Source organism: Protomyctophum parallelum (genome assembly GCF_964188405.1).
Source record: "Protomyctophum parallelum genome assembly, chromosome: 15".
NCBI lineage: Eukaryota > Metazoa > Chordata > Actinopteri > Myctophiformes > Myctophidae > Protomyctophum > Protomyctophum parallelum.
In genome coordinates this window covers 39,274,744-39,302,252 of record NC_139710.1, presented here as the reverse complement: position 1 = coordinate 39,302,252, position 27,509 = coordinate 39,274,744, and the positions used below count along the sequence as shown (strand labels likewise).

Here is a 27,509-nt window from a genome sequence, read left to right as displayed (position 1 = left end):
CCAAAGTATGTATCTTTTTATTTTCCTCATTTTTTGTTTTTTAACAAACTCAATATGGTTAACAGCTGGGTAAAATGGGGGAGGGGGGGGGGAGAAAGGAAACTGCTGTACAATGCCAAATAACACTAATTTATTAACATGCTTAAATACAACTCCTTGCCTTTACAGCGTTTTGATTAGGATTTCAGACACAAGAACGCATATATATATATATATATACACAGTTCACACCAACACATTTTGAGTGTTAACTTCCTCAGGTAGCACCAGTGCTCAGCAACAAATGGTTATTCATCATCATGTACCTTTTAACTGAACGTCATTAACTACACAATTCAACTCAAGAAACAAGTGTACAATTTAAATGACATGCAGCTAAACAAGAATAATGTCCTGAACAAACGTTCATAAGCTTCTTTGTTCTTGCAGGAGCACTACGATTAATATGCTGTAGCTGTTCGGGGCATACATGTGTTAACAAGATCAATGTGCATTAGTATTAGCCTGGCTAATAAGCCAGACCGAATCAGCCGTTGGCAAAAAAAAGTGTGATTTGAGTCTGGGTTATTAGCCAGGCTACATTAATATGACAGCTCCGAGCAGAAAGGTCATCTCTTGTGGACGACAGCATGCTTTCTCTAGTGGAAAAACCGCTGTGTTTTGAATTCATGTAAATAAAATAAACAAAACCCAACTAAAAACAACCTTTGCCACAAAAGACAAAGTGCACCTCAGATGTGGTGTGGCTCAGTCATCTACCTATGCTGTATTTATGACGTAAGACTCAAAAAATTGTGGGAAAGGTTTTAGCCCGATCGGACCACTATTCACTTCCACTGTAAAACCCACATTTATAAAAAATAATATAATAATCGCACTCGTGTGAAGTGAGGGGCGCTCTTATCATCATCATACATCATCACATTCCGGCCAATCACTTTTGGCGTCCTCACATTTCTGTCCTCACATTTTAAGCCCTCAGCCTATCAAATCATCGCTGTAGAGCGTCGCAGTCCCGCCCCCGACGAGGGCACAGGAAATAATTCCCTGTTCATCTCCCCCATAGACTTTTCAAAAAGTAATTATTTAAAGACGTTTATGCCACAGACAAACTCACTCAAACCATGACATGGGCCGATCAAATAATTAGTAAGAAGAAAAAAAGGCATGGATACAACACTTTGTTTTGTTTTTCTTCTTGCTAATTATTTGATAGTATAGCCTACATATTTTAAAGTGAACATGTGAATTTAAATCTGTGCTTCTGGGGTAGGGATGCCTGTACTAGAACAGAATATTTTGAGATGGGTGTCCGTGGCCAAATACATAGAATATTGGGGGTCCTTGACAATGACATAAAACAGTTTGTGCTCCACTAATATAGTAACATAGTAGTAACAAGTATTTTACTTTTAAGGTAGTGTTACCACGGAAACGGATGATGGTGTGACGTCACAGCATGATGTCATATATTGCCTTATATAAGGTGAATAGAATAAAACTGTACAGAATTAGAAAGTCATTAAGAGTATAACAAAGTATAGGTATCTAAAGGTGGACTTTAGACCCAAACGTGACCAGCTCCGTTCTCTCCCCAGAAGCCCAGCTTTTAAGAATAAATACAGATCCTTAAATTATACGGCTTCCCCAGATTAGGAGCCTTTATAGACGTCTCTGATGGTTCCCTACAAGTATAGGAGAACATCTCGGTTACAGGTAGGATTAGGATATAATCTGACAGACTGCATTGTAAGAGTTAAATAAATAACTCCAGAAGGTGGCAGTAACGCAAGTGAGAGTTGCCTTTAAAATCCATAGCAGAAGTAGAAGTGTATCCTGTTCATTGTTGCCATGTCTGCACATTATAAGCGACTTTGCTCGTTTTTCCTGTAACGTTTCTTAGAAAGATTGATGGATTGGAAAGTATTTATTAACAGTTTGCACTTTGCAGAATCACCAGAATGGGTACATTTCACATGAAAGCACGACTCAATACAAAGTCGTGCTGTTTTCACAGACCTGCTTGCTTGTTTCTCTCACACAACCTGGCAACACTGCCTGATCCTGTTTACGACGTCACCACAACAGAAGAAGAGTGGAGTTTGCCACTTTGCCTCAGTTTGCACGTGTAGCATCTTTTTTTACTGTATGCTATCTGGAAATAAATAACTATAACAATAACCGTCTATAATAATTCTATACAACATTAAACGGAGGCGATAGAGGGTGTAGAAGATGCCGAAGGTCAAAGCAGAGAGGAGGAGTAGACAACGCCAGGATGTTAAGAAGCAAGGTAACGTTATTTAAATTCTAAATCCATGCTAACCTGAGCTAACTATCGGTTGCTCTACAAAAAACATTGACTTTAAGACACAAGTCATCGTGTATTTAATTGAATTAATGGCGTATATTATGTACTCGTCAGCTGACATTATCTCAAACTCAAATCCTCTTTCTAGGAGTTTGTTTACATCAGTGGCTCCCAAATCTTTTCATGCCAAGGACCCCCAAATTGACACCAATTAGACCGCGGACCCCCATTTCAAAATACATGCCAGCCAGCCCAGGGACCCCCATGAGAGAATATTTTTACGGCTCTAGCAGTGATTCTCAACCAGTTTAATTTCAAGGACCCCCAGTTTTACTAGCTCTTGTCCATAGCCCTAATGCGTTTCAGGGCAGAATCGTAGAAGGCTATGGACCAGAGCTACAGTTTTACATGCATTTAATGGCATTTCTCTGGGGCCCCCATTTATATTGTAAAATCAATGTTAATTTAACTCTGACAGTGTACAAATGGAACATTTGGTTCCATTTGTACACTCTAAGAGTTAGACCCATTAGGGTCCGTTTGGTTCCAAACTATCATTTAGCTGGGGACTCCCTGGAACTCCCTCAAGGACCCCTGGGGGGTCCCCGGACCCCACTTTGGGAACCACCGGTTTACATAACAATCGTAACAAACACACGTTGAGACATGCATAGGTTTAGTTTTACCTTGGAATTTTGTGACAACCATTATTACAATAATGTACTACTATATCGGTATACTTTGTCTGCACTTATTTTTCCAATACAGAACCAAATTCTATACCATGCCTAGCTGCCATGTTCATCCCCATTTTAGCTCTGGCATCATAGGCAAAAGATGTTCAATTGAAATGTCTTTTCCATGTCCAAAAATGGCTAAAATGTAAGATAGCAGATATGTGAGCTTGTAGATCTGCTATTTCCCATGGGACAATGCATGTCGCATTAGAATAGGGCTTACGTAAGTGGTTAATGTTTTGTTGGGGATTGTTGAAGACTTTGCTTAAGTGTTATAGGCTATGTTTGTTATTGTTTATGAAGATTTCTACACCTGTCTAGGTGTCGGGCGGCAGTGGGCGGATAAAGGTGCTATATAAAGCCTTGGATAAAGGTGCTATATAAATGCACCATTTTCCATTTATATAAAATGTCTGAGTCCATGTTTTGTGTTGCAGGGATCATGTTTAACACCGGCATCGGCCAGCACATCCTCAAGAACCCACTGGTTGTCAACAGTATCATAGAGAAGGTCTGCGTTTTCCATTATCGATGCGTTTGTGAGACATGGGAAAAAAATACAATAAAATCAGGGCAGAGGGAGGCCATTCCACTGAGTAGTGGCTGCGTGATAAAAACACATTTACCCCTTTTAAGCATCCCAAAAGTGCGGGCAACAACAACAGACATCTGACATTTCAGACATGAAGTCAGTGTTGTTTTTGACAGCAAGTTTTAGTCAGTCTCTTAAATAGTTTTCATTTCGTTTTAGTCACCTGGAATGTTGGTGTTAGTCTAGTTTTAGTCGACTAAATATCATAGGATTTTAGTCGACTAATTCTACAGTTGATTAGGTTAACTAAAATGTGTTTTGGCGGTTATTGGTGCCGTCGTAATGACTGTTTTTACATTTGCTGAACATAGCTGATCTACAAGCTCAAAACGCGTCGCGAGCTTGTAGATCGGCTATTTTACACGGCTATGCAAGTGTAAAATGACTTGTACTTGATATCTTGTCCACTAGTCCCTTCCTAACATTTTAGTCTAGTTTTTATTTGTTGATGAAATTGTCAGTATATTTAGTCTTAGTTTTAGTCATCACAGCTTAGTTTTCATTTCGTTTCCATTTCGTTTTCGGCAGTGAAAAAAAAGCTAGTTGACGAACATTCTTTTTGACGAAATCAACACTGCATGGAGTCAGGATTGGGGAGTTGGGGTCCGTTACTCATGAAAGTAATACACTACATATTACATATTACTTTTGAAAAAAGTAATGCCTTACATTACTTTAATACTCCCTGGAGAAAGTAACTCGTTACATTACTCGTTACATTACTTTTGCGTTACTCTATAAAATCGCCTGAGATGCATTGTCAAATAATAAATCTTATCCTACGACAACAACATAATATTTAGTTTGGGGTCTGTGAGGCCAAATCTCATCAAATGGTGGTCCATGGCTAAAATGCAGAATACATACTGGACCTTGATATGAAAATGGTTGAAAACCACTGTACCACATGGTTCTAGGCAAATATTAACTTTCCCAATATATATTCAAATAAAAATAATGAGACTGAGATAAATCAGTAGCCTATATGTTCACAGTGCTTTAGGATCCCTTTCTTTATGATGTGGAGTTCCCTGCTCCATTGCTCATTAAATGTAGTTTTTCATTTTGGCATATTTGGTTTATTGCATTAACTAACTAGTGATTGTGAGAGCACACCTACAACAAACAAACAGACCCTCCCACTGGCAGTGTTGCCAGGTTTTAGAAGAGAAACAAGCAGCCATGTCTATGAAAACAAGCCCAAAAGAAGCCTGACTGGTCTATTATAAAACAAGCCCAAAGTCGCTTATAATAAGCGGACATGGCAACACCCCAACGCCTGCTCTGTCTCTGTGACAGTGGGAGACTGGGAGCTTGCTGTGCAGCGAAAAAGTGCTGCGGAGATTTTAATACCGAGACAACGTAAATGACAGTTATGACTTATGACACAAGCACTGTAGGCTATATCACAAAAAAACGGACAATGATTTGTCCGGCCAGAGGTTGATTTGGGAGGAGGACAGGTGGGTCTAAAACCGGACGTCTGGCCACCCTACGAGTCCACGACAGTAACGAAAAATGCTGTGCTGCTGCTGATCTCACACCGGTTTGACATGTTCTAGTCCGTACTGCGTTGCAAGCGCTCCATTAGTGTTCATGTTCAACTCATCTCCGTTGTGTGCATTATTCTCCAAAGCAACACTGCTGAAAGCAGCCACACGACGCAAGTAACGAGGCGCTGCAGCGACCAGTAACTGTAGTGTGATTATCAAATTTGGAGGAGTAGTGTCGTTATATTACTTGTTACCGACCAAAGTAGTGTCGTTACAGTAACGATATTTTCCGTTACTCGTTACACCCAACTCTGGTCAGGATCATTTGAGTGTAATCTGTGGTGTTGTTTTGCAGGCCGCTCTCAGGCCGACGGACGTGTGCCTGGAGGTTGGACCTGGTACAGGGAACATGACCGTTAAGCTGCTGGAGAAAGTCAAGAAGGTGAGAACATTAACCCATTTAGACCTGACGACTACAAATGTCTTCTAAATCCTGACAGTTTTCTGAAAAACCTATGTGTCCATGTCAGTGGTTCTCAAACTATTTCATGTCAAGGACCCCTAGAATTATATGTATTTGTCTGCCGACCCCCATCTGAAAATATGTTGTTCCAGGGACCCCCCCAGAAGCAAAGATTTGAGTTAAAAACGTTCGTTCTGAAAGAATATATATTCAAAGATTTGCGCCACATTTTCACGATCTTTCAAAAATAGCATAGCAGACCTACAAGTTCATAGCGTGGCACTCGCTATGAGCTTGTAGATCTGCTATTCTTCAATAGGTAAAGCTTAACATAATGCTTAAATCACCATGTTTTATTTGAGCTAATTTGATTTTGTTTTGTATTGAGGTGGTGGCTTGTGAGTTGGACACCAGACTGGTGGCTGAGCTGCAGAAGAGAGTACAGTGCACGTATGTACCGGGATATTCTTATTTTATATGTTATTATTCAGGGTCATATGATATATTATTATTACAATAAATACCTGTATATGCATATACCGGTACCGGTTATTATTTTAAGGATTAGTCAAACCAACAAATAACAATATATTGTCTTCTCAAGAACGTTCCATAAAATCCTAATAGTCTTGGAGTTTTCATACTTTAGTCTGTGAGACAGCAGCAAACAATACACTAAAACATCATATTTACACATTTGTGTTAATTGTTTAGGGGGGGGTCCTTTTCATACTGAACTCGTGAACTTTTCTTTTGCTTTAATCCATTGTGTACCGTTTGTCCTCCAACAGACCCATGCAGAGTAAACTGCAGATATTGGTAGGAGACGTGTTGAAAACGGACCTGCCATTCTTTGACATCTGCGTGGCCAATTTACCTTACCAGGTAGAGTCGCCGAGTGAACTGAAAACCACGCCTGTTCCTGTTGTAGAGTGTAGGTCATGGTGGTATGATGAATGCAGTGGTTTTCAAACCTTTTCATATCAAGGCCCATTATTTATTCTGCATTTACTTTGAGCTACGGACCACCATTTTATGACATTTAGCATCTCAGACCCAAGACTAAATAATATTTTGTTATCGTTGGATAAGCCTTTGTCCACAATTCCATGCTGTATTGATGTTGGTAGCATTAGGAAAGATAACAGGTGAACGATCAAAATAACATTCTCTAATTGTGTAGACTTTTTGTAAATTAAGTAATGCAGATGTTTAACAATAATGTAACTCTTGAGAGCATAAAATGAGATGAAAATGTTACGCTCTCAAGAGTTAAAGATCTAATAAGGGTTCATTTGGTTACCAACTCTCCATCATTTAGCTGGGGACCACATGGAACCCCCTCAAGGACCACTGGTTGAAAACCACTGGTATAATGGGTTAATATTAAAATATATATATATATCTTTTGCAGATTTCATCACCGTTTGTCTTCAAGCTGCTTCTACACAGACCCTTTTTCCGGTAAGAAATAATGAGGTCCTTTCGGAATTAATTTTCAATGAGACTAGAGGCGTGTGTTTATTTTGGACGAGCGGAGTTGAAGTTGAGGGGTGATGTTCGTGGGCGCGTCCTGTGAAATTGTCACGTGTGCTCGTTTTCGTGCATATGCCCGCGGGCGATTAGACCTGGGTTGTGTTGAGCAGTGTTGTTTTTGGCAGAGGATTTTAGTTTTAGTCATAGTCTCTTGAATTGTTTTAATTTAGTTTCACATTTTAGTCACCTGGAATGTGAATATCATGAGATTTTAGTCGACTAATGGCCCCTACACTGTAGGAGTTTTAAAGTTGTCGGCGAGTCATCAGATCGTTATGCATGTCACACTGCAGGAGTATATCTTTTTTTTAAATCGGCTGTCATTATATCTTTGTGGCTTTCACACTACACGATTGATCGCCGACCAGGGATCACACACTGCAAGTGAAAATGTTTCTATACAGTCGTTTTTCTCGTCAAGGACCCCCAGAATTATATGTACCGGTAATTCAAATATTTGAGTTAAAAATGTTCGGTGTGAAAGAATAATATATATATTCAAAGATTTTCAGAGCTTGTAGATCTGCTATTTTCCAATAGCTGAAGTATAACATAATGCTTAAAACACCAAAAGGGGTTCCTGTCCAGAATGGGTTAAAAAAACAAAACGTTTTGCCCCGAGTCCGACCCTTTGGTGCAGTCTGGGCTTAACTCTGGACACACTGAGATGCAGTACAGCATAATATTCACCTCCTCATGTTCTAATCACTGTGTTGTCTTTTTCAGGTGTGCGGTGCTGATGTTCCAGAGGGAGTTCGCCATGCGACTGGTCGCCAAGCCGGGCGACAAGCTCTACTGTAGATTATCTATCAACACGCAGCTTCTAGCCCGCGTCGACCACCTCATGAAGGTCAGTGTAACACAGTGGGGTCCTGGAGAGAGTTCCAGGGGTTCCCCCAGCTAAATGATAATTAGGAACCAAATGGACCGTTATGGGTCTGTAACTCAGATTGTACAAATGGAACCAAATGGAACCCTAGCCTCGGAAACGTAGACGTTTTTATTTCCAGGGAGAGAAAAAAAAGTCTGGGGCCGAGTCCACTTCAATTCGGCATTCAGTAGCGCAAACGTTGATCACTCTCTGCTGATTTCTGATCGCCTGCACCTTGGTTAAACTGGTTGAGAATCACTGCTAGAGCCGTAACAATCTTCTCTTATGGGGGTCTCTGGTGTCAATTTGGGGGTCCTTGACATGAAAAAGTCTGGGAACCCGGACTGATGGAGTGGTTGTTTCAGCCACTGTATGATGTGTTTTATCCGCAGCTCTTTGGCCCGGCTGTCATCGGTGAGAGTTGAGCTCGTCGGGGTTAGTGTCGCTAAAAGCGGGAAAGCGTCCACCGTGCCGCAACACGTCCACACGCCCAGGGCTTGAGGAGCGGCGGGTGTTCCTTCAGCAGCCAACGAGCCACCATATTGTAACAGTGATGATATCCCAACTGCTGGGTTGGCAGGGTCGAAAACATCGGACCGACCCTGCGGATGTTTCCTTTTCTGTGTGGCTTTAGCTGCTGGGTTGGCAGGGTCAGAGTCGTCTGACTGACCCCGACGTTTCCTTGTCTGTGTGGCTTTGGCTGCTGGATTGGCAGGGTCAGAGTCGTCTGACTGACCCCGACGCTTCCTTGTCTGTGTGGCTTTGGCTGCTGGATTGGCAGGGTCAGAGTCGTCTGACTGACCCCGACGTGTCCTTTTCTGTGTGGCTTTGGCTGCTGGGTTGGCAGGGTCAGAGTCGTCTGACTGACCCCGACGTTTCCTTGTCTTTGTGGCTTTGGGCATCTTGTCGTCTGGGTCGGCAGGGCCGGAATCGTCCGAACGAGCCTGAGGTTTCCTTTTCTTTGTGGCTTTGGGCATCTTCTTGTCAGTGTCCGCCACCACCATGCCACTTGTCGAGGTCGTCTGGCCAGAGTCTTGAGCCGCGGTGCTTTGAGGAGCAGCGGGTGTTCCTTCAGCAGCAGACGAGTCGCCGTATTCTACCGGCGGTGACGTTCGGTTGGCAGGGTCAGAACCATCGGAACGACCCTGCAGAGGTTTCCTTTTCTTTGTGGCTTTGGCTGCTGGGTTGGCAGGGTCAGGGTCAACCGACCGAGCCCGAGGTTTATTTTTCCTTGTGGCTTTGGGCTTTTGAGGAGCAGCCGGTATTCCTTCAGCAGCAGGCGAGTCATCGTATTCTACAGACGGTGATGATGTCCCAACTGCTGGGTTGGCAGGGTCAGAAACATCGGACCGACCCTGCGGAGGTTTCCTTTTCTTTGTGGCTTTGGGCATCTTGTCGTCTGGGTCGGCAGGGCCGGAATCGTCCGAACGAGCCTGAGGTTTCCTTTTCTTTGTGGCTTTGGGCATCTTCTTTTCAGTGTCCGGCACCACCATGCCACTTGTCGAGGTCGTCCGGCCAGAGTCTTGAGCCGCGGTGCTTTTAGGAGCAGCGGGTGTTCCTTCAGCAGGCGAGTCACCGTATTCTACCAACGATGATGTCCCGACTGCTGTGTTGGCAGCTTTGGGCATCTTGTCGTCTCAGTGGGGCCTTGTGTCCAGCTAACTCGAAGGACCATATATAAAATAAGCAAAGGTCGTCTGACCGGCTGAGAATAAGAGTTAAAGCTACACCTGGGGTTGAATGTCTAATACTGCTGATAGGGCTCCGTGGGCTGTGTCTGCATTGATGTCTTGGAGGTAGTTGGTGCTGTGGACGTAGTATCGCTGATGGAACTAATCTGAGGAGTAGTCACTCGTTGTCATCACGGTGATGTCATTCATACACTTATATGGAGCCCCCGACGTCGGTCATGCCCAAACATAGGGTCCAAGTATGATGTCAGACCTGGCTAGTCTTATTATCTCCATATATGGGGGTCCAGGATTATGATGCCATTCTGCGAGCTGCTATTTTTGAACATTTTTGCAATATCTTGAACGTGTGAGAACTACTGATTTAGAAACTTGGCATTTGTAGAATCGTGCCTCAGGTCTTAATGGGTTAAAAATGTCTGACTTTTTTTTCCTCTTCTGTTCAGGTGGGGAAGAATAATTTCCGTCCTCCTCCCAAAGTGGAGTCGAGTGTCGTCCGAATAGAACCCAAGAACCCTCCTCCTCCAATCAACTTTCAGGTGAGCCTTTATATCCTGGCTTAGTACAGTAGCTAATGTATTAAAACAATGTATAAAAAAAAGGCAACTCACTTCATATTTGGGCATGCCTGACACAGAACTCCATATATAGGAATAAAGGGACACACAGAGACAGATACAGAAATCTCCATATATGGGCATAAAAAGGACACAGATTGGGTGGAGCGGGTACTCTGACACGGGTATTGCATAGCCGGGTGGGGGTTGGATCTCCAACTTCCATCGTTACCGACTCGGTGCTCTACAGCCGGGCACCGGTCTAGTTATTACAATAAGCTTTTTTCTTTCTACAAGGGAAGATGTTTCAGAGAGTTGTTGGTTGTGATGCTGTGCACCAAATCATATATTTTGGAAGACCTCTTTAATTCAAACATTAGCATTACTCCATCTTCTGAAAATGGAAAAATGCTTTCATGTTGTTGTAGCATGGATTGCATTCTGGATATTTAGCTAAAGTAATGATAATTGATAATGTTTCGTTTTTGACGATATATGCAGTAAAAATGACAGTGGCTGCATTTGGTTCCTTGTCTTTTGGACATGATCTCAAGGGGGAATCCCTGTAATTTCCACATACATAAAACTGCCGCCAAAGCAAGTGAGATTTAGTTCCAATGCATTGTCAGTGAAGCAAGTGAATGCAGATCCACATAGCCTACTAAACTGAAGTGAATGCAGATCCACATAGCCTACTAAACTGAAGTGAATGCAGATCCACATAGCCTACTAAACTGAACTGAATGCAGATCCACATAGCCTACTAAACTGAAGTTTGCGTCCATTTTTTCAGTCACTCATCAAGGTCACGCTTGGCTTTATAGGCAGACAGAAAGTACCTTTTGTAAATTAAAAAAAATAATAATAATCTTCCCCGCCATCAGGAGTGGGACGGCTTGGTGAGAATCGCCTTTGTGAGAAAAAACAAAACGCTCAACGCGGGTTTCAAGTAAGATCTTTTTCTGAAGTTGTCACACACACAAAAACACCCCAAATACCACCAAATAGCAACATACAGGGTAGAAACCAGTGTTGATTTTGACAGCAAATTTTAATTTTAGTTTTAGTCAGTCTCTTGAATAGGTTTCAGTTAGTTTGTCACATTTTAGACACCTGGAATGTTTTAGTGTTAGTCTTGTTTTAGTCGACTACAATGTATTTTGGTGGGCCTTGATGCCGTTGTAATGACACTTGAAAATGCTATTTTCTTGTCCACTGGGTGTCCCTTCCTAACTAGTTTAGTCTAGTTTTTTAATTTGTTGATGAAATTGTAATACTAGTCTGTAGTCACCATAGCTTAGTTTTCATTTAGTTTATCAGTGAAAAAAGGTATCCGATGGAAACATTTTGTCGCAGTATTATTCGACGAAATAAACACTGGTAGAAACTAGAAACGTCCCAAATAGCAGCCACTTTAGGATTGTGTTTGACTTTGCAGATCGACTGCAGTCGAACAGCTGTTGGAGAAGAACTACAGAATCTACTGTTCATTACACAGCGTAGTAAGTACCTGAGCTTCCAGAACACCACTTAGCCGGTTCGCTCAAGAATCAAACTATTTCTGTGTAGTTCTCTACATTCTTTACATTAATACTTTGACTGTGGCGATTAACCCAATTTTGGCAGGAACCCCTTTTGGTTAGCCTATGTTACACTTTAGCTATTTTGTTTAATCGTGAAAATGTGCCTTTATTTCATTTATTCTGGCCATTTGTAACATTTCTTCTAAAATACTACAATTGTTTTTGTTATCACCAGGAAATCCCAGCAGATTTCAGCATTACTCGGAAGGTGGAGAGCGTTCTACAGGAGGTGGACTTCAGCGAGAAGAGAGCTCGTACCATGGACATTGACGACTTCATGGTGTAAGTGGGATTAACGTCCAGGGGCCACAATTTGTAAAAAGGCGCAATCATCATACTCACTGTTTCAGTATGTCATTATCACCTATTGTGACGGGTGATAATGTCACTGATGTCCTGACGGAGGCGCGCCGTGTCTGGTGGCCTTGAGCGAGTCGCCGTGCAGAGCGTTGCGAAGGCCACCAGACCCGACTCAGCACCGTCCGAGTTACGTCCCGATAGGCAGAGAATAGTATATATTAGTAGCCCATAGTTTCCATGCGCCGTTCAGCCAATGCCAGTATGGCGATACTGGCCCTGGTGCTGATAACGGATGATTTTGCCGATCCAATGCAGAGATAATGGTCGATTCCGCTGGTTTTGGCTACATCTAGCTACTTCAGCCACATCCGGGATAGCATCAGGTCCGTCGCTAAATGTGCTCCGCTGCTATAAATCGCTGGGTGCTATGATTTAATGGATTAAATAACCCCAGGCGTTGGCGGGGTGTTTAATTGTGCCGAGCAGGGAGAAAAATGTAGCACAGCCGGCCGCCAAAATAAAATATTACATGTATATTCATTCTAAGTTATTGTAGAATGAGTTATTTGACTGAACCTACAGTATTCATTACTGCAGGTGCTTTCTGTGAGGCCTAACCTTTTCTCATTCAACCAGATTTATTTCTACTTCTTCAGAAGTTTAACAAATAGTTTTATATTGACCTGACCTGTACTCATGTCAATGTTTCTTTCATCCCCAGACTGCTCCATGCATTCAACTCTGCAGGGATCCACTTCACATAGACGGCTGGGTCGACTACATTCAATTCTGTTGGGAACCACTTAACCTAAATTCAACCTTGCTGTGATCACATCTCAGAGACACTGACTGGAGGATGTTAAGTTATTATTAACACTGTAGATTGTATAGCTCAACCTCATTATGGTTAGCTGGCCTGGGGGGAAAAAAAAGAATTTAATAAACAGAGCTCATATTGAGGTAAATCGACGTGTGATGTCTTCTTTCATGCAAGTATCTGACAATACCAACTTTGAGGCAGCAGAGATGTATACGTCAATGGAGTGTCATTCCATAAATTATCACTGGTCCTCTTGAACACAGGGATATGAGAACCAGAGTAATCTAGTAAAAGAGTGACGACAGCATTTGTAACAATGGAATGTGGGAAGTGCTCATTCTATCTCAATGGGATAGTTCCGATGTTTGGAACTATAAGGCACCCGCTTTGCGGCGAGATCAAAGCGTGTCGCCACTCTTACTATTCCACTTGGATGAGAACCGAGACCACGGTCCTTTCACAAAAGAAAACAAACGGGGTGACCAATTTTTACATTCATTTTTGCCAAGACGTCCACAGACTTCTTGGGCAGCACATAGCGGGTAATACCCAGGACGTCCACAGACGTCTTGGGCACACAATCTGTTTTAACCCATTTTGACCTGGGAACGATTCAGCAAATATCTTCTAAATCCTGACTGTTTTCTTGAAAAAGCTGTTTTTCTATGTCAGTCGTTCTCAAACACTTTCATGTCACGATTCTTAAATAGCAGACCTACAAGCTCATAGCGCGCCACTCGGTGGCGCGCTATGAGCTTGTAGATCTGCTATTTTTCAATAGCTAAAGCATTTTACATAATGCAACACCAAAAGGGGTTCCCGGTTAAACAGCTGGGTAAAAATAAAAAAGGAAGCCACTGTACAATGCCAAAAAAGAAAAACACTAATTTATTAACAGGCTTAAATACATCCCCTTTACAGCGTTTTGATTAGACTTTCAATAAACCCGCATAGCCAGACAATCAGATCTCCGCCTACAGATAGTAAAACCTTCTGGAAACCACTAGGAAAAGTACTAACGGCTTCACTGCCTTTTATTTTAGGGTGTGCCCCTTCATAATGGGACGGTGTCAGGATTGGGTCTTTCAAAGCGGTGGGCATTAGGTTTGTTTTTGATTTCCCCAGACTCTTGTTGTCGACTATGTGAGACCAGGCTTTCTGATACAAGACCGGCTATATACACACACATAGAGAAGACAATTTAACACGTTTGAGTGTTGGCGGGAAACCTGGCTGATTTTCCATCCTAAATCCCATTGTTCCAATGTGAGGCGATCAATGTGAAACGCTGACGTGTTTGACATCGTTTTCCCGACAACCTTTTCATGGAGACATATATATATATATACATACTGTTTTCTTTTTTTATTCATTTTTTGCCACTATAGATCTCGTCACCATATAATTTAGGTTGGGATTTAGGTTGAACAAGTGCCGAAGCTTCCCTTTAGCCAGTGCTGAGCAAACAACTTGAGTGATATTTTTATGCACCTTTTTCTCACAAACATTGGATTTTCAAATGTCACTGGACATCTACAGTTGCAGTGCCCACGCCTGCCCACTGGAGGGAGACACCGGACGGTGTAGTGTAGTTCATGTCAAAAACACTGGGACCATGGAGTATATTCTAAGTAGGGATGTGCCGATGAGACATTTTGGCCGATAACCGATATCAGATATAATTAATTGCCGTTATGGCCGATAACCGATATTACCGATGTCGATATGATCTCATTCTGTATTGAAAAATTATACTAATTTTGCCCATTCTGAAAAATACATGTAACAGGGTATCTGCACTGCAGGTTTAGACAAGTCAGATTTAACTTAAATACCTTTTTATATTTAATATTGTGAGCTTGTAGATCTGTTCAAGCTGTTACTTTGGGCTTGTTTATCTGTAAAGACAGACTGATTAATCGGTCTGATGCAGATTAATCTAAAAACAACTAAAATCGGCCGATACCGATGTGTTTGCCGATTAATCACTAATTCTAAGGGAAAGACCGGCTACTGTAGAGTGTACTGTATTCTACCGGCTACTGTAGAGTGTACTGGATTCTACCGGCTACTGTAGAGTGTGACTGTACTCTACCGGCTACTGTAGAGTGTGACTGTACTCTACCGGCATTGCTGGAAATGACGTTGAAGCTTTACAAATCAGTTGTACATTCTCTGTGTATGAAACAAGTGTTGTGATTGGTCGGAAAATATCATATCTGGGGGAAAATACATCTGACGTCCGGTGTTCCGGCCCGACACTTCCAGCTATGCAATCTCTGCCTTAAATTGTGACCAAGCTTTTCTCTTCGCATACGAGGCGAGGCTATGTCGAACATGATAGTGGTGGAGTACATGTCATGTCAAACATTATTCCCAGCGACCATGTGAGGGGACCCAGGGGTTATCATCGTCATGATGGCTTGTGGTGGACATTTTAAATATATTGTTTTGTTACGGACATACAAAATGAGCGGACAATAATATCATCAGAAACACAAAGAGCCCTGAATGACCATAACAGGTCTGTAACTCTGAATGTCTACGGAATGGAACAGAATGAACTCTCTCACATGTCAGCACTCACTGGAAATGTGTTAATACCCGTTTATTTTCATCCTTATTTTATAAGAAAGTGTTAAATCTGGGGGCAGAACATTCTTTTTTTCTATTGTTTATGGTTTTAAACACAGCTTAGATGATTTTGATTTATATTGGCTTACATTTGCTCTACTTAGTGGGGAGGAGTCTTCACATCCACTTGCTCATGGATCAGAGCTTCCGTTGCTCCAGACTGTATGAACATTGTGGGAGGACTGGCCACACAAGACTAGTAAACCAGTGATCTAATACAGTGGTTCTCAACCTTTTCAGGCCAAAAATTACACGAGAGGGTGTTCTTTATCGCCATTAATGCACGCCTCGAGTGTAATATTGCAATTATACCCTTGAAACTAAGACAATCACCGAAAATCGTTTTCAATGACAGATGTAGCCACTACGACCACAACTGTCCCAAGAAACTAGCTGGCCTGGCCAACGAGTCTGCTGCGCTCTGAGAAAAAAGCACGGCAGAATTCTTTGTTTTGATTAGCCGTGCCATTATTGTGGTTTAAGCAGGGCTAGAAAGCGGTTTCAACCAATCAGATTGCTTCCTCGAAACGACCTGTTGTATTTGAACCAACCCTGACAAGCACTTTGTGAAAATAGCCAATCTACAAGCCCACAACGCCTTGCATTACGAGGCGTTGTGGGCTTGTAGATTGGCCATTTTCTCAATATGTATCTCTTATCCGAACCAAAGAAAATGTAATGCCTCAACTCCAACAATATCTGCCTCTTATATTATTTGACAATTTAGCCAATGTTTGGTCAGTTTTTTTTATAGTATAGCATAGTATATATATATATTTTTTTCTTTCCCCAGGAATCTAAAAGTTCTTAGAAGTCCTTAAGTCGTCACTTCACTGTCATCTGGAGATCCCCCCCAAAAATAAATCATGTGGGGACCCTACTGGGGACGCGCAGGTTGAGAACCACTGCTCTAATACACAGGAAGGTGGAACAGACATCTGAGACATGATGTTTCTTCCAGACCGGAACACAACGGAACACAAGAGACTGGACCTTGACATTGACAAAAAGACATTTTGACTTTACAGGTATGGCGGCAGAAAACAAACTATGGATGGAAAAGGACGGCGGCGATCGTAAACGTTCCAACACCTTTTACCGCAAAGAACAGTACGTTACGGTGTGTTTGTCTCACTGCTTCGGACACTTTTCAGAAGCAGAGCGACTGACTGCGTTGATTGAGTTGAAAAATAAAATAAAGGCTGAGAGGTTTTTTTTTTCTTCTTTTGGCGGGGGGGGGGGGGTATTTGCAGAGTTCACATGCAGAGTAGACGTGTCCTGACGGGCCAGAGCAGAGGAAGTTTAAGTGACGGGAGTTGAACCGTAAACCTTCAGAAGTCTCTTCAGTCAGGACGTCCTCTGAGCTACAGTCAGCAGGCAGTCCATCCCAATAGAAACTTACTAAGACAAAGTACAAAAGAAAATAAATAAAAACAAGGTGGGGGGGGGGGGGGAGATCCTAAAACATTCCTTCCTTCATTAAAAGTACAAATCAATTCAAAGAAAAAAAAAACAGACGTCTTCCCTCCAGTTTTATCTTTTTCTAACACCAGCAAAGAGCATTAACAGCCCCCCCCCCCGCCCTACATAATATGTTAACCATTTAAGCCCCATTGATGAGATTTAGAAAATAGACCATCGACCAGCTCACAATCCATCGTGTCGTAGTGAGATTGTAGATCTTTTTCTTTTTTTTCAATAAAAATGTATTCTACACAACATGCCTAAAATAGGGTTCAAGTGGTCAACAGTGTAGTGTAGGGGGTTTAATAAATGGAACTCATTGAGCATGAAGTCCTTTTTTTTTAAAGAGGGTTTGATTTCACAGCTGGTAGAGACAGGCTAAGTGGTTCTGGTTTCTGTTCAGGTGCCGTTGAGAAACTTCTGGGCTGGTCCCGCAGTTGGTTACAAGGCCCGGGGCACTATTCTGGCCCCCAGCATGTTACAGCCAGGTCCCCGAGGCGGGTTACAGCGCCCGGGGCCTCTTCTGGCCCCCAGCGTGTTACAGCCAGGGCCCCGAAGCGTGTTACAAGGCCCGGGGCCGCTTGGGGTTGATCTGCTTACTGGCGTGTTCCTCTTCCTGGAGTGCAGAACGGAACGACTTCACTTTATCTGAGAGAGAGAAAGAGATCCACACAAAACCAGTCGTATGTCAGTTATTGCCATTATTTGATTAGGTTTTAACAACTCAACCCATTTAGACCCGAGGACGATTCTACAAATGTCTTCTAAATCCTGACAGTTTTCTGAAAAACCATTATGTTTCTATGTCAGTGGTTCTCAAACATTTTCATGTCAAGGACTCTCAAAAATATATGTAATTGGCCGCCGACCCCCATCTGAAAATATGTTGTTCCAGGGACCACCCCAGAAGCATATATACATACATACGACGAATTAGACCGTTCCTCACCCAGGAATCAGCCCAGCTCCTAATCCAGACAACAGTCTTGTCAAAACTCGACTATTGTAACTCCCTCCTTACTGGCCTACCAGCATGTGCACTTAAGCCTCTCCAGCTGATCCAAAATGCAGCAGCTCGCTTGGTCTTCAACCAGCCAAAATTCTCACATGTCTCCCCCCTGCTCCGCTCCCTCCACTGGCTCCCGGTCGCTGCCCGCACAGAATACAAAACTCTGATGCTGGCATTCAAAGCAACCAAAGGTATGGCTCCCCCATATCTTACAAGTATGATTGAACCCTACAAACCCTCCCGCGCACTCAGATCAGCCAACGCAGGGAAACTGGAAGTACCCTCACTAAAAACGCCGGGACAACGCTCCACACGTCCCAAACTCTTCTCCCTTCTGGCTCCAAAACTGTGGAATGCACTTCCCATTGCAGTCAGAACTGCAGCATCACTCCCAATCTTCCGCCGTAGCCTGAAAACCCACCTTTTCAGACTCCATCATGGCCCATAGCACTTACCCTAACCCCTTAGATAGAATTTCTGTTGGCTTAGATAGCATTTGACTTAGACTTATAGCATGTTATGTAGACAGCACTATAATTGTATTGTATATAGTCATAGCACGCCATAGTACATATGTATAGCATAGTAGTGAATATGTATAGTTTATTATGTATAGTGTATGTATAGTTTCATCATATAGATATTCCACTGTTACCTTCTTAGCTTACGCATGTTTCATGATAAATGCTTTTATGTGATGTATTCCCATGCTTTTGTTCTTGCCTAAATGTAAGTCGCTCTGGATTAAGAGCGTCTGCTAAATGCCTAAATTGTAAATTGTAAATATAAATCTGAAAGGATATATATATATTCAAAGATTTGCACCACATTTTCAGGATTAAAAATAAATAGCAGATCTACAAGCTCTTAGCGCGGCACTCGATGCCATGCCAATGCCAATTTGGCATACAGTAGCGCAAACGTCGATCATTCTCTGCTGATTTCTGATTGTCTGCACCTTTGTTAAATTGACACACACACACACACACACACACACCTCTCTCTCTGTCGCTCTAATATTTAGTCTCAGGTCGCGCAGCGGCGTCTAGATTCTCCCGGCGGAACCTGCCAGGAGCTGCCTATGCCATAGACATGTGAATCCCTTGACTCCTTCAAAACCGCTCTCAAAGGGCACCTACGGATGGCTGCAATTCGAAACTGGCCTCTGTAAAATCTGAATTCCCCCCCCCCCCACCCCATTTCCCCTCACTGTATATGTATCTTTTCCCTTTTTGCTTCCTATATGATGAATTCCTGTTCTGTTCTTTAGCTACATAGAAGTGTCTATTTGTATGTCTCTAAATGTTTTGATGAATTGAACAATGTGGACCCTGTTGTAAACAAGTGTAATGCTTAATTGGGTCGTCCACTCAGTTAACAGTCTTTGTATTGAGTTTGTGCTTAAAATGTACTGTAAATTCTACAAACTGTTAATAAATATTTCAATCAATCAATCAATAGAAAGCATAGGTGGACCCCAGGCTACAGACAGACAGACACACACTCAGGAGGTCTGATCTGTGGTCTTGCACTGCCACCTACTGACCAAATGTATTATTGTTTTGGGTGAACGCAATACAATCACACTAACTGGGTTTCAAATACAAACACTTCTAAAGACACCGTTGCAAATAAAACAATCACACTTTAGTGGTGAGCATCACATAATAGAGTAAATTAAGACCTATTATGACATCCATCTTCAACCACTTATCTGTAGTCGGGTAGCAGGCGGCAACAGCTCCACCAGAGTGTTCCAGACAACAACTTCCTCCTGGGGGATCCCGAGACGTTCCAAGGCCAGTGAGTTGATGTGTTTCCTCCAACTGCGCCTTGGTCTGCCCCGGGGTCTCCTCCCAGTGGGACGTGCCTCAAGGACCTCTCTAGGGAGACGCCCGAGAGGCATCCTTACCAGATGCCCGAAACACCTAAGCTGGCTCCTTTCCAGGTGAAGAAGCAGCGACTCTACTCCGAGTCTCTCTCGTGTGACTGAACTTCTCACCCTCTCTATAAGTGCCAGCCACCCGTCGAAGAAAACTCATTCCGGCCGCTTGTATTCGCGACCTTATTCTTTCTTATTATTACTATATTTATTTATACTAGAAAATAAATAGCAGAAATAACTGATCTACAAGCTTGCAACAGGTCACAAAGTGACACACGGTTGTAAGCTTGTACAAGACTGAGATCCTAATTATAGGTCCCGAGAGCACCGACTGTGAAATTCAGCAGTCTTTGGCTGTTACAGCAAATTATACTAAGGTATCAAAAAACCTAGGTGTTCTTTTTTATCACAAAATGAGTTTCGAAGCACACGTAAAAAAGGTTGTCCAAACATGTTTTTTCCAGCTGAGAAACATTGCTAAAATTAAAACTTTACTAACACCACAAGACCTGGAAAAACGTATCCACGCTTTTATTTCGTCTCGCCTGGACTATTGTAACTCTTTGTTTACAACATTGAGTCGCTCCTCTATTTACCGCCTCCAACTTGTGCAGAATGCGGCTGCTAGACTGCTAACTAACACACAAAGGAGGTCACACATCACTCCTGTGCTTGCAGCCTTGCATTGGCTTCCTATCGACTCCAGAATTCAATTAATTTTTTTATTAATTACTTATAAATCTCTTCATGGGCTGGGCCCAATTTATTTAAGTGAACTGGTGCACCCCAAGGTGAATATGAGACAACTTAGGTCTTCAGACAAAGGTTTTCTCATTATCCCCGCCACTAAGCTGCGAACCAAAGGAGAACGAGCTTTCGAATTTGTTGCACACACACTGTGGAACGATTTACCACTCTGCTTGAGAAACTTGTCTGTTGAGATCTTTAGGAAACTACTGAAAACACATTTGTACCGCAAACATTTTGGCTTGCTCCAGTGATTTCTATGTATTGTTTTATCTTATCTATTTCTAGGTACCGTCTTTGCTGCTCTGTTTCTTATTTCATTGTTGGTTTACTTTTGATTGAAATGTTCTTATTTTATTCCTTTTATTTTTATTGTACAGCACCTTGTAACAACTGTTTTGAAAGGCGCTCTATAAATAAAATTACCTTACCTTACCTTGTAGATCTGTTATTTCTGCTTTTTTAATTGTCAAACATTTTTCAACATGGAGACGATTATGACAATGATGTAATAATCGTGACAGTCCTAGCCATGTGTACTCCGTAGGGGTTTGGCATGTTTATGGCGTGAACATGATTGAACCAATGGATCTGACTAAGGATGTCCATCTTCTGGTCCAGGATGTGTGTTTCTTACCTCCAAGTTCAGTGAGGATGTCTATCTTCTGGATGTTCTTACCTCTCAGCTCAGTGAGGATGTCTATCTTTTGCTCCAGGATGTTCTCCAGCTGCGTGGCGTACGTGTCCACGTCGTAATCCACCTCCTCCGTCATCTCCAGCAGCACCTTCTCGTCCTCCAGCCAGCGGATCGACTCCTGACGGACGGCACAAAATAAATAAATAAATAATAATGTTATAACTAATGTTAAAAACTTGATTCAAAATGAACACAATTTGTGCCCAAGACGTCCACAGACGTCCTAGGAATGATCGCACGCAGTGCCCAGGACGTCTGTGCACGTCAAAATGGGTTATGTGAGGATTTAGAGGGATCTCTGTGTGTGCGCGTACCTGGAACACAGCCCGGTGGTCCTCTAACACCTGCTCCTCCATCTCCACCATCTGAGACACGGCCTCATGGAAGGTGAAGAGCTGAGGAGACACTTCCTCCTCCTGTGTGAGCACACAGGAAGTCATCATCAACCACACAGGAAGTAATCATGCTGACATCTTCATTGTTGTAGTCTTGCGTAGCCAGACCTTAGAGTATATATGAATAGAGAAGGCACCCAGAGGAAACCCTGAGGCGAAATGGACATAGTGGCCGAATGGGTATCGCAGTTGGCCCCAAACACATGAACGCGCTGGTCCGTTGACTATCATTGTGCACGTTCACGATGACACGTGAACGCTGTTTCATACATGAACGCACCTGGAACGCACGTGAACAATGATAGTCAACGGCAGCACGTTCATGTGTTTGGGGCCAATCCATCCGAGAATGCAATCTGTTCCTACCCGGAAGGAGGAGTGAAATCGCCTCATGCACTTTTGAGCAACTTAATGCAAGTGGATGGAAGGAGAACTCGGATGTCTTCTCTATTCATATATACTCTAAGAGCCAGACAAACTATTCCACAATCTCCGAATGTTTATATAGTCTGGAACTACACCTCCTGAATGCTATATAGAGTCTGGAACTACACCTCCTGAATGCTATATAGAGTCTGGAACTACACCTCCTGAATGCTCTATATAGTCTGGAACTACACCTCCTGAATGCTATATAGCAGGGATGTCAAACTCAAATACACAGTGGGCCAAAATAAAGAAATTGGTACAAGTCGAGGGCCTGGACTGTGTTTCAACACACAGGCCATTTTTAGGGAGAGGGGTAGCTGAAAGTTGATCACAAGTGATATACTTTCACTGCTGATCAATAGTGAAGAGAAGACGCATGCTTGCGCTTGCGGGCCCTCAATACGTGACAATGCACTCGCAGTGCATTGTGGGACTTGTAGTATTATGGTGGTCCGTGCAATATACCAGAGGGCCAGTTCTAATACTAATTAAATATCATCCCGCGGGCCAAAGATAATTCATTCACGGGCCTGATTTGGCCCCGGGCCTTGAGTTTGACATATATGCTATATAGAGTCTGGAACTACACCTCCTGAATACTATATAGTCTGGAACTACACCTCCTGGATGCTATATAGAGTCTGGAACTACACCTCCTGAATGCTATATAGTCTGGAACTACACCTCCTGAATGCTATATAGTCTGGAACTACACCTCCTGAATGCTATATAGTCTGGAACTACACTACACCATCCGAGTAAGGAAGCTGCCATTTCCGTTCATGAAAATATAAAATATCTTTACATTTTATTTTTTTATTTTCATTTCTGCTAAGCAGCAAGCTATATATTATGCTTAGACAATTTCTATTTATATTGGGATACAAATAGCGGGTTTAACGTATTAAGCAGAGCTGATCGTTGGATTAAACAATTTAATCCTACGTGCCTACCAGAAAAGTTGGTCCAGATGATAGAGTCAAGCTACAGCCAGACTCGAGCCAAGGTCCAAACCTGCGACGGTGACACCAAAGAATTTGAAATTCTTGCAGGTGTCCTACAGGGTGACACTCTTGCCCCTTTCCTGTTCGTTGTAGTGATGGACTATGCACTGAGACTTGCAATCAATGGCAGAGAGGAGGCGCTGGGGTTCACTCTGGTCCCGAGGAAGTCAAGGCGAGTACACCCCATCATGGTCACTGACCTCGACTACGCAGACGACATCGCCCTAATCTCGGACACAGTCGAGAAAGGAACGGAACTACTACTGGCAGTAGAAAAGGAGTGCAGGAAGATCAAGCTCAATGCCAAGAAAACAAAGGTAATGACAGTTAACACCAAGGACAAAACCATTGCCACTGCAGACGGGACGGTGCTCGAGCAAGTCGAGGACTTCAAGTACCTCGGGGCCTGGACTGCCTCAACTGAACAGGATCTGAAGGTTCGGAGAGCACTTGCCTGGAAAGCCTTGCACGGGATGAGGAGAGTGTGGAAATCAGGCATGGGAGAAGACCTTAAGAGGCGGCTGTTCATAGCTACTGTGGAGTCAGTACTGCTGTATGGGGCCGAGACATGGACCCTCACAGTACAACAGGAAAAAGCCCTGGATGGAGTCTACACAAGAATGCTACGAATGGCACTAAGTGTCACATGGACGGACCGCATCAGAAATGTGGACCTCTATGGGGACCTACCACGCGTCACAGACAAAGTCAGAGAGAGAAGGATGAGGCTGGCAGGGCACTGCGCTTGGCACCCAGAACTTGAGGCAAGTAAATTGACCCTATGGGAGCCAACCCAGGGCAAAGCCAGGAGGGGAAAGAAGCGTACCACCTATGTAGACATGCTGCGGCGCGACAGCTTGGCTGACAACACTGCAGAGCTCAAGAACCTGATGTTGGATAGGAATTTGTGGAGGGCAGCGATACAAGAATCCCGAGTTGGTGTTGGCTAGACCTCACTCTCGCAGCAAGAAGAAGAAGAAACAATTTAAAGCTCTGAAATTGTTAATGGCTTAACGTTTACGTACGTTCTGCTCACAGAGCAGCTTGAGGTCGTCTCGCTGTGGCGAGCTGCTCAGCCAGTCCTCGTCCAGAAGCTCCAGCTGGTTGACGTTGGCGTTGTTGATGTTGGGTGGTCGACCCCCTCCTTCCATCACCTGGTTGGTGTCGACCGTCAGCTCCTTCACCCTGAGCACAGAGAGGACAGCTCATCAACACACACACACACACACACACACCGCAGGGCAGTGCTCGACTGGGTGGCTGTACGCCTGGTCGATGATGATGATGATGATGATTACGACGACGATGATGCTGCAGGGTTATGGGGCGAGGAAGAGGAGCCAACTGTCATGTTACACAGGTCAGGTATTGGGGAGCATCATCATGACAGCTGTGGCACCATGCATGCAGAGCCACAGACAACAGAACATAGCATGACTTCTCTGGCTCATGACTCTTAAAACCTGGCCCTCTGGGCTGACCAAGTACTGCTTGTTTTCCCATCCTACCATGACCCATGGCTACAGAAACAGGAGATAGGCTCCTGTCCCTATGGGCCTCATGGCTACAGAAACAGGAGATAGGCTCCTGTCCCTATGGGCCTCATGGCTACAGAAACAGGAGATAGGCTCCTGTCCCTATGGGCCTCATGGCTACAGAAACAGGAGATAGGCTCCTGCCCCTATGGGCCTCATGGCTACAGAAACAGGAGATAGGCTCCTGTCCCTATGGGCCTCATGGCTACAGAAACAGTAGATAGGCTCATGCCCCTAAGGGCCTCATGGCTAGAGAAACAGGAGATAGGCTCCTGCCCCTATGGGCCTCATGGCTACAGAAACAGGAGATAGGCTCCTGCCCCTATGGGCCTCATGGCTACAGAAACAGGAGATAGGCTCCTGCCCCTATGGGCCTCATGGCTACAGAAACAGGAGATAGGCTCCTGCCCTATGGGCCTCATGGCTACAGAAACAGGAGATAGGCTCCTGCCCCTATGGGAATAAAGGGATCTGTAACAACGGAAGCAGAAGAACAGAATAAAGGGATCTGTAACAACGGAAGCAGAAGACCAGAGCAGGATGTGAGGCGACGGCGTGCAGATGATGACAGGAAGGAAGGAAGGAAGTCCAGACAGGAAGCTGGGGTGACCGTGTCGTCAGTGACAAGCAGCTGCTGTTTGTAGTTACAGACAATGGAGGGAACGCTGAGAGGCAGTAGCATGCTGACGTGTGAGTGTGTGTGTTGCGTGCATTGCGCGTCTGTGTGTGTGTGTGTGTGAGAACCGTATGCATGTAGGACTGTCATGATTACATATTTAAGGTGACACAATTAATTGTGGTTAACAATTTAATACATTCTTTTTTTTTTGCATTGAACAATGGAACGTTACATTGCTTTTTAGTTAGGCTTTGTAATCACAAATTGCACAGGGCAGATATGACGAATAACATATTTCATATTTTCTAATTTCCAAAAATGTTTTACAAAATAGTGGAAATAGTTGATCTCCAAACTGACGTGTTGTAAGCTTGTAGATCAACGATTTCTGAATTATAGTTTTTTTTATATAAATGTATTGGCATTTTTCAACATGGAAACGATTGATAATTATGAAAAATAACTGCAATTATCTAAAATAATTACGGATTAGGCAATTATGTAATCATTGTGACAGGCCTACCAGTATCAACAGTTACATGCTCTGTGTGTGAGTGTGTGTGTGTGTGTGTGTGTGTGTGTGTGTGTGTGTGTGTGTGTGCATGCTTTCAGGAGGTGTGACCACCTGCTGGGAGAGGTCTCAGCAAAGTCATCGTAATCAAAGGTGTTGGTGGGCGAGTGGTCAGGGCGCGGGGTCCCCTGACCGCCCTGGGAGAAGGGGATGTCCGACGGACTTATCCCAAACTCCTTCACTCTGCACAGACACAGTGCACCACAGCGCCACACACAGGAGGAAAAGATAGTAGGAGAGAGAGTGTCAGACTGAAACCACATGGAGATCTACGTATAGCAAGACGTTCACACAAACCAGTGGTTCTCAACCCCGTTTTATTTGTTTGGCATTTGAGCCACGGACCACCGTTTGATGACATTTAGCCTTTCAGAGCCAAAACGTAGAATATTTTGTTGTCGTTGGATTTTTGTCATGCTGGATTGATGTTGGTGCCATTAGGAGAGATAACAGGCAAACGTTGATCAAAATAACAATTGTTCTATATCATCTAATTGTGTAGACTTCTTGTAAATTTAGTAATGCAGATGTTTAACAATAATTTAACTCTTAAGCGTGAAATGAAACCAATGGACCTGTACGGGTCCATTTGGTTTAATTTTACACTCAAGAGTTAAAGATCTATAAGGGTCCATTTGGTTACCAACTCTTCCATCATTTAGCTGGGTGGGACCACCTGGAACCCACTCAAGGACCACTGGTGGTCCCGGACCACTGGTTGAAAACCACTGAAACAAACCATCCTGTGTCCGTCAACATTTTATGCGACGTACTGAAATCAGATGGAATCCTTAAGTTTAAAACACTGAACGATTGTACAATAACACTTTAAGCCCAAACCATGCCAATTTACCATTTAGCTTGGGCGTGTGATGGCGGTCTGATATGTCCTGTTGCACGTAACGGCGCAGGGCGTTGCATTGCGTCAGGCTTTAGTTTAGACATATACTATTGGTCCGACTGTCATTAGACCGACAACCTACCTCAAACCCTAACCTAACCTTAAGTGCAAGCACAGGAGCAGCGCATGTTCGACAGCATGTCCAACCGTTGTTTCCGCATGTCGGTCAGTTGGTGTGCATCCCCATTGTGCCGCAAGTGATTTCTTTAATGGCATGAGAAACCGCTAGTTTCCATCCAAGTTATCCGTCTGTGTGTGTGTCTGTGTCACACTAGCTAGCCGGCTCTGGTGTGTGTGTGTGTGTGTGTGTGTGTGTGTGTGTGTGTGTGTGTGTGTGCGCGCGCGCGCGTGTCGCTTTACGTCAAGTCGCAAAAACGTTGCCGCGGAAACCCAGTAGTTTATGTTAAGTTGCAAAAATCATTGCTGTGGAAACAAATATTTGTTGCAGCTCGGCACACCTTGGCACTTGTGTCCGTCAAAAAAAACGTTGATGATGCAAAAACATGCATCATCTCATATTTATCGAATATACATTTACAAAAGTGACGTAAGACAGCTCAAATGTATTTATGACAATACGCAACGCAGTGTGAAAGTGCACAGCTACATCTGATTTCAGTAACGCAGCTCACACATTAACAATATGGGTTTATTATACAATGCCA

At 43.4% G+C, this 27,509-nt stretch overlaps 2 protein-coding genes across 5 annotated transcripts in view; one reads left to right on the top strand and one right to left on the bottom strand.

Moving 5' to 3' along the window:
- The first annotated feature begins 2,123 nt into the window (after positions 1-2,123).
- dimt1l (DIM1 dimethyladenosine transferase 1-like) lies at positions 2,124-13,077 on the top strand. Its single transcript, XM_083783808.1, has 12 exons — positions 2,124-2,293; positions 3,486-3,559; positions 5,489-5,575; positions 5,985-6,046; positions 6,388-6,481; positions 7,011-7,060; positions 7,859-7,982; positions 10,141-10,233; positions 11,136-11,200; positions 11,690-11,753; positions 12,010-12,116; positions 12,856-13,077. Exons 1-12 carry the CDS (start codon positions 2,236-2,238, stop codon positions 12,896-12,898), a joined length of 921 nt encoding a protein of 306 aa, XP_083639934.1. The 5' UTR covers positions 2,124-2,235; the 3' UTR covers positions 12,899-13,077.
- A 737-nt stretch (positions 13,078-13,814) lies between these two features.
- The window catches only part of LOC310872524 (kinesin-like protein KIF2A), a 51,901-nt gene continuing 38,206 nt past the window's right edge, over positions 13,815-27,509 (bottom strand). For 2 of the 4 annotated variants that reach the window (XM_083784453.1, XM_083784454.1), the window contains 5 exons: positions 25,998-26,126; positions 24,244-24,403; positions 21,705-21,806; positions 21,373-21,508; positions 13,815-17,700 (listed from right to left, as the gene is read on the bottom strand). In XM_083784453.1, coding sequence (XP_083640579.1) covers positions 17,615-17,700; positions 21,373-21,508; positions 21,705-21,806; positions 24,244-24,403; positions 25,998-26,126 — 613 coding nt within the window. In that variant the 3' untranslated portion in view covers positions 13,815-17,614. The remainder of the gene's footprint in view (positions 17,701-21,372; positions 21,509-21,704; positions 21,807-24,243; positions 24,404-25,997; positions 26,127-27,509) is intronic. The other 2 variants (XM_083784455.1, XM_083784456.1) reach the window with 1 other exon arrangement.

Bases quoted from the DNA above. Each gene is read 5' to 3' on its own strand.
- dimt1l (XM_083783808.1), top strand. From the start codon at position 2,236: ATGCCGAAGGTCAAAGCAGAGAGGAGGAGTAGACAACGCCAGGATGTT. The intron at 3,560-5,488 runs GTCTGCGTTTTC...GTTGTTTTGCAG, and splicing joins TCAACAGTATCATAGAGAAG to GCCGCTCTCAGGCCGACGGA. The intron at 5,576-5,984 runs GTGAGAACATTA...TTTTGTATTGAG, and splicing joins TGCTGGAGAAAGTCAAGAAG to GTGGTGGCTTGTGAGTTGGA.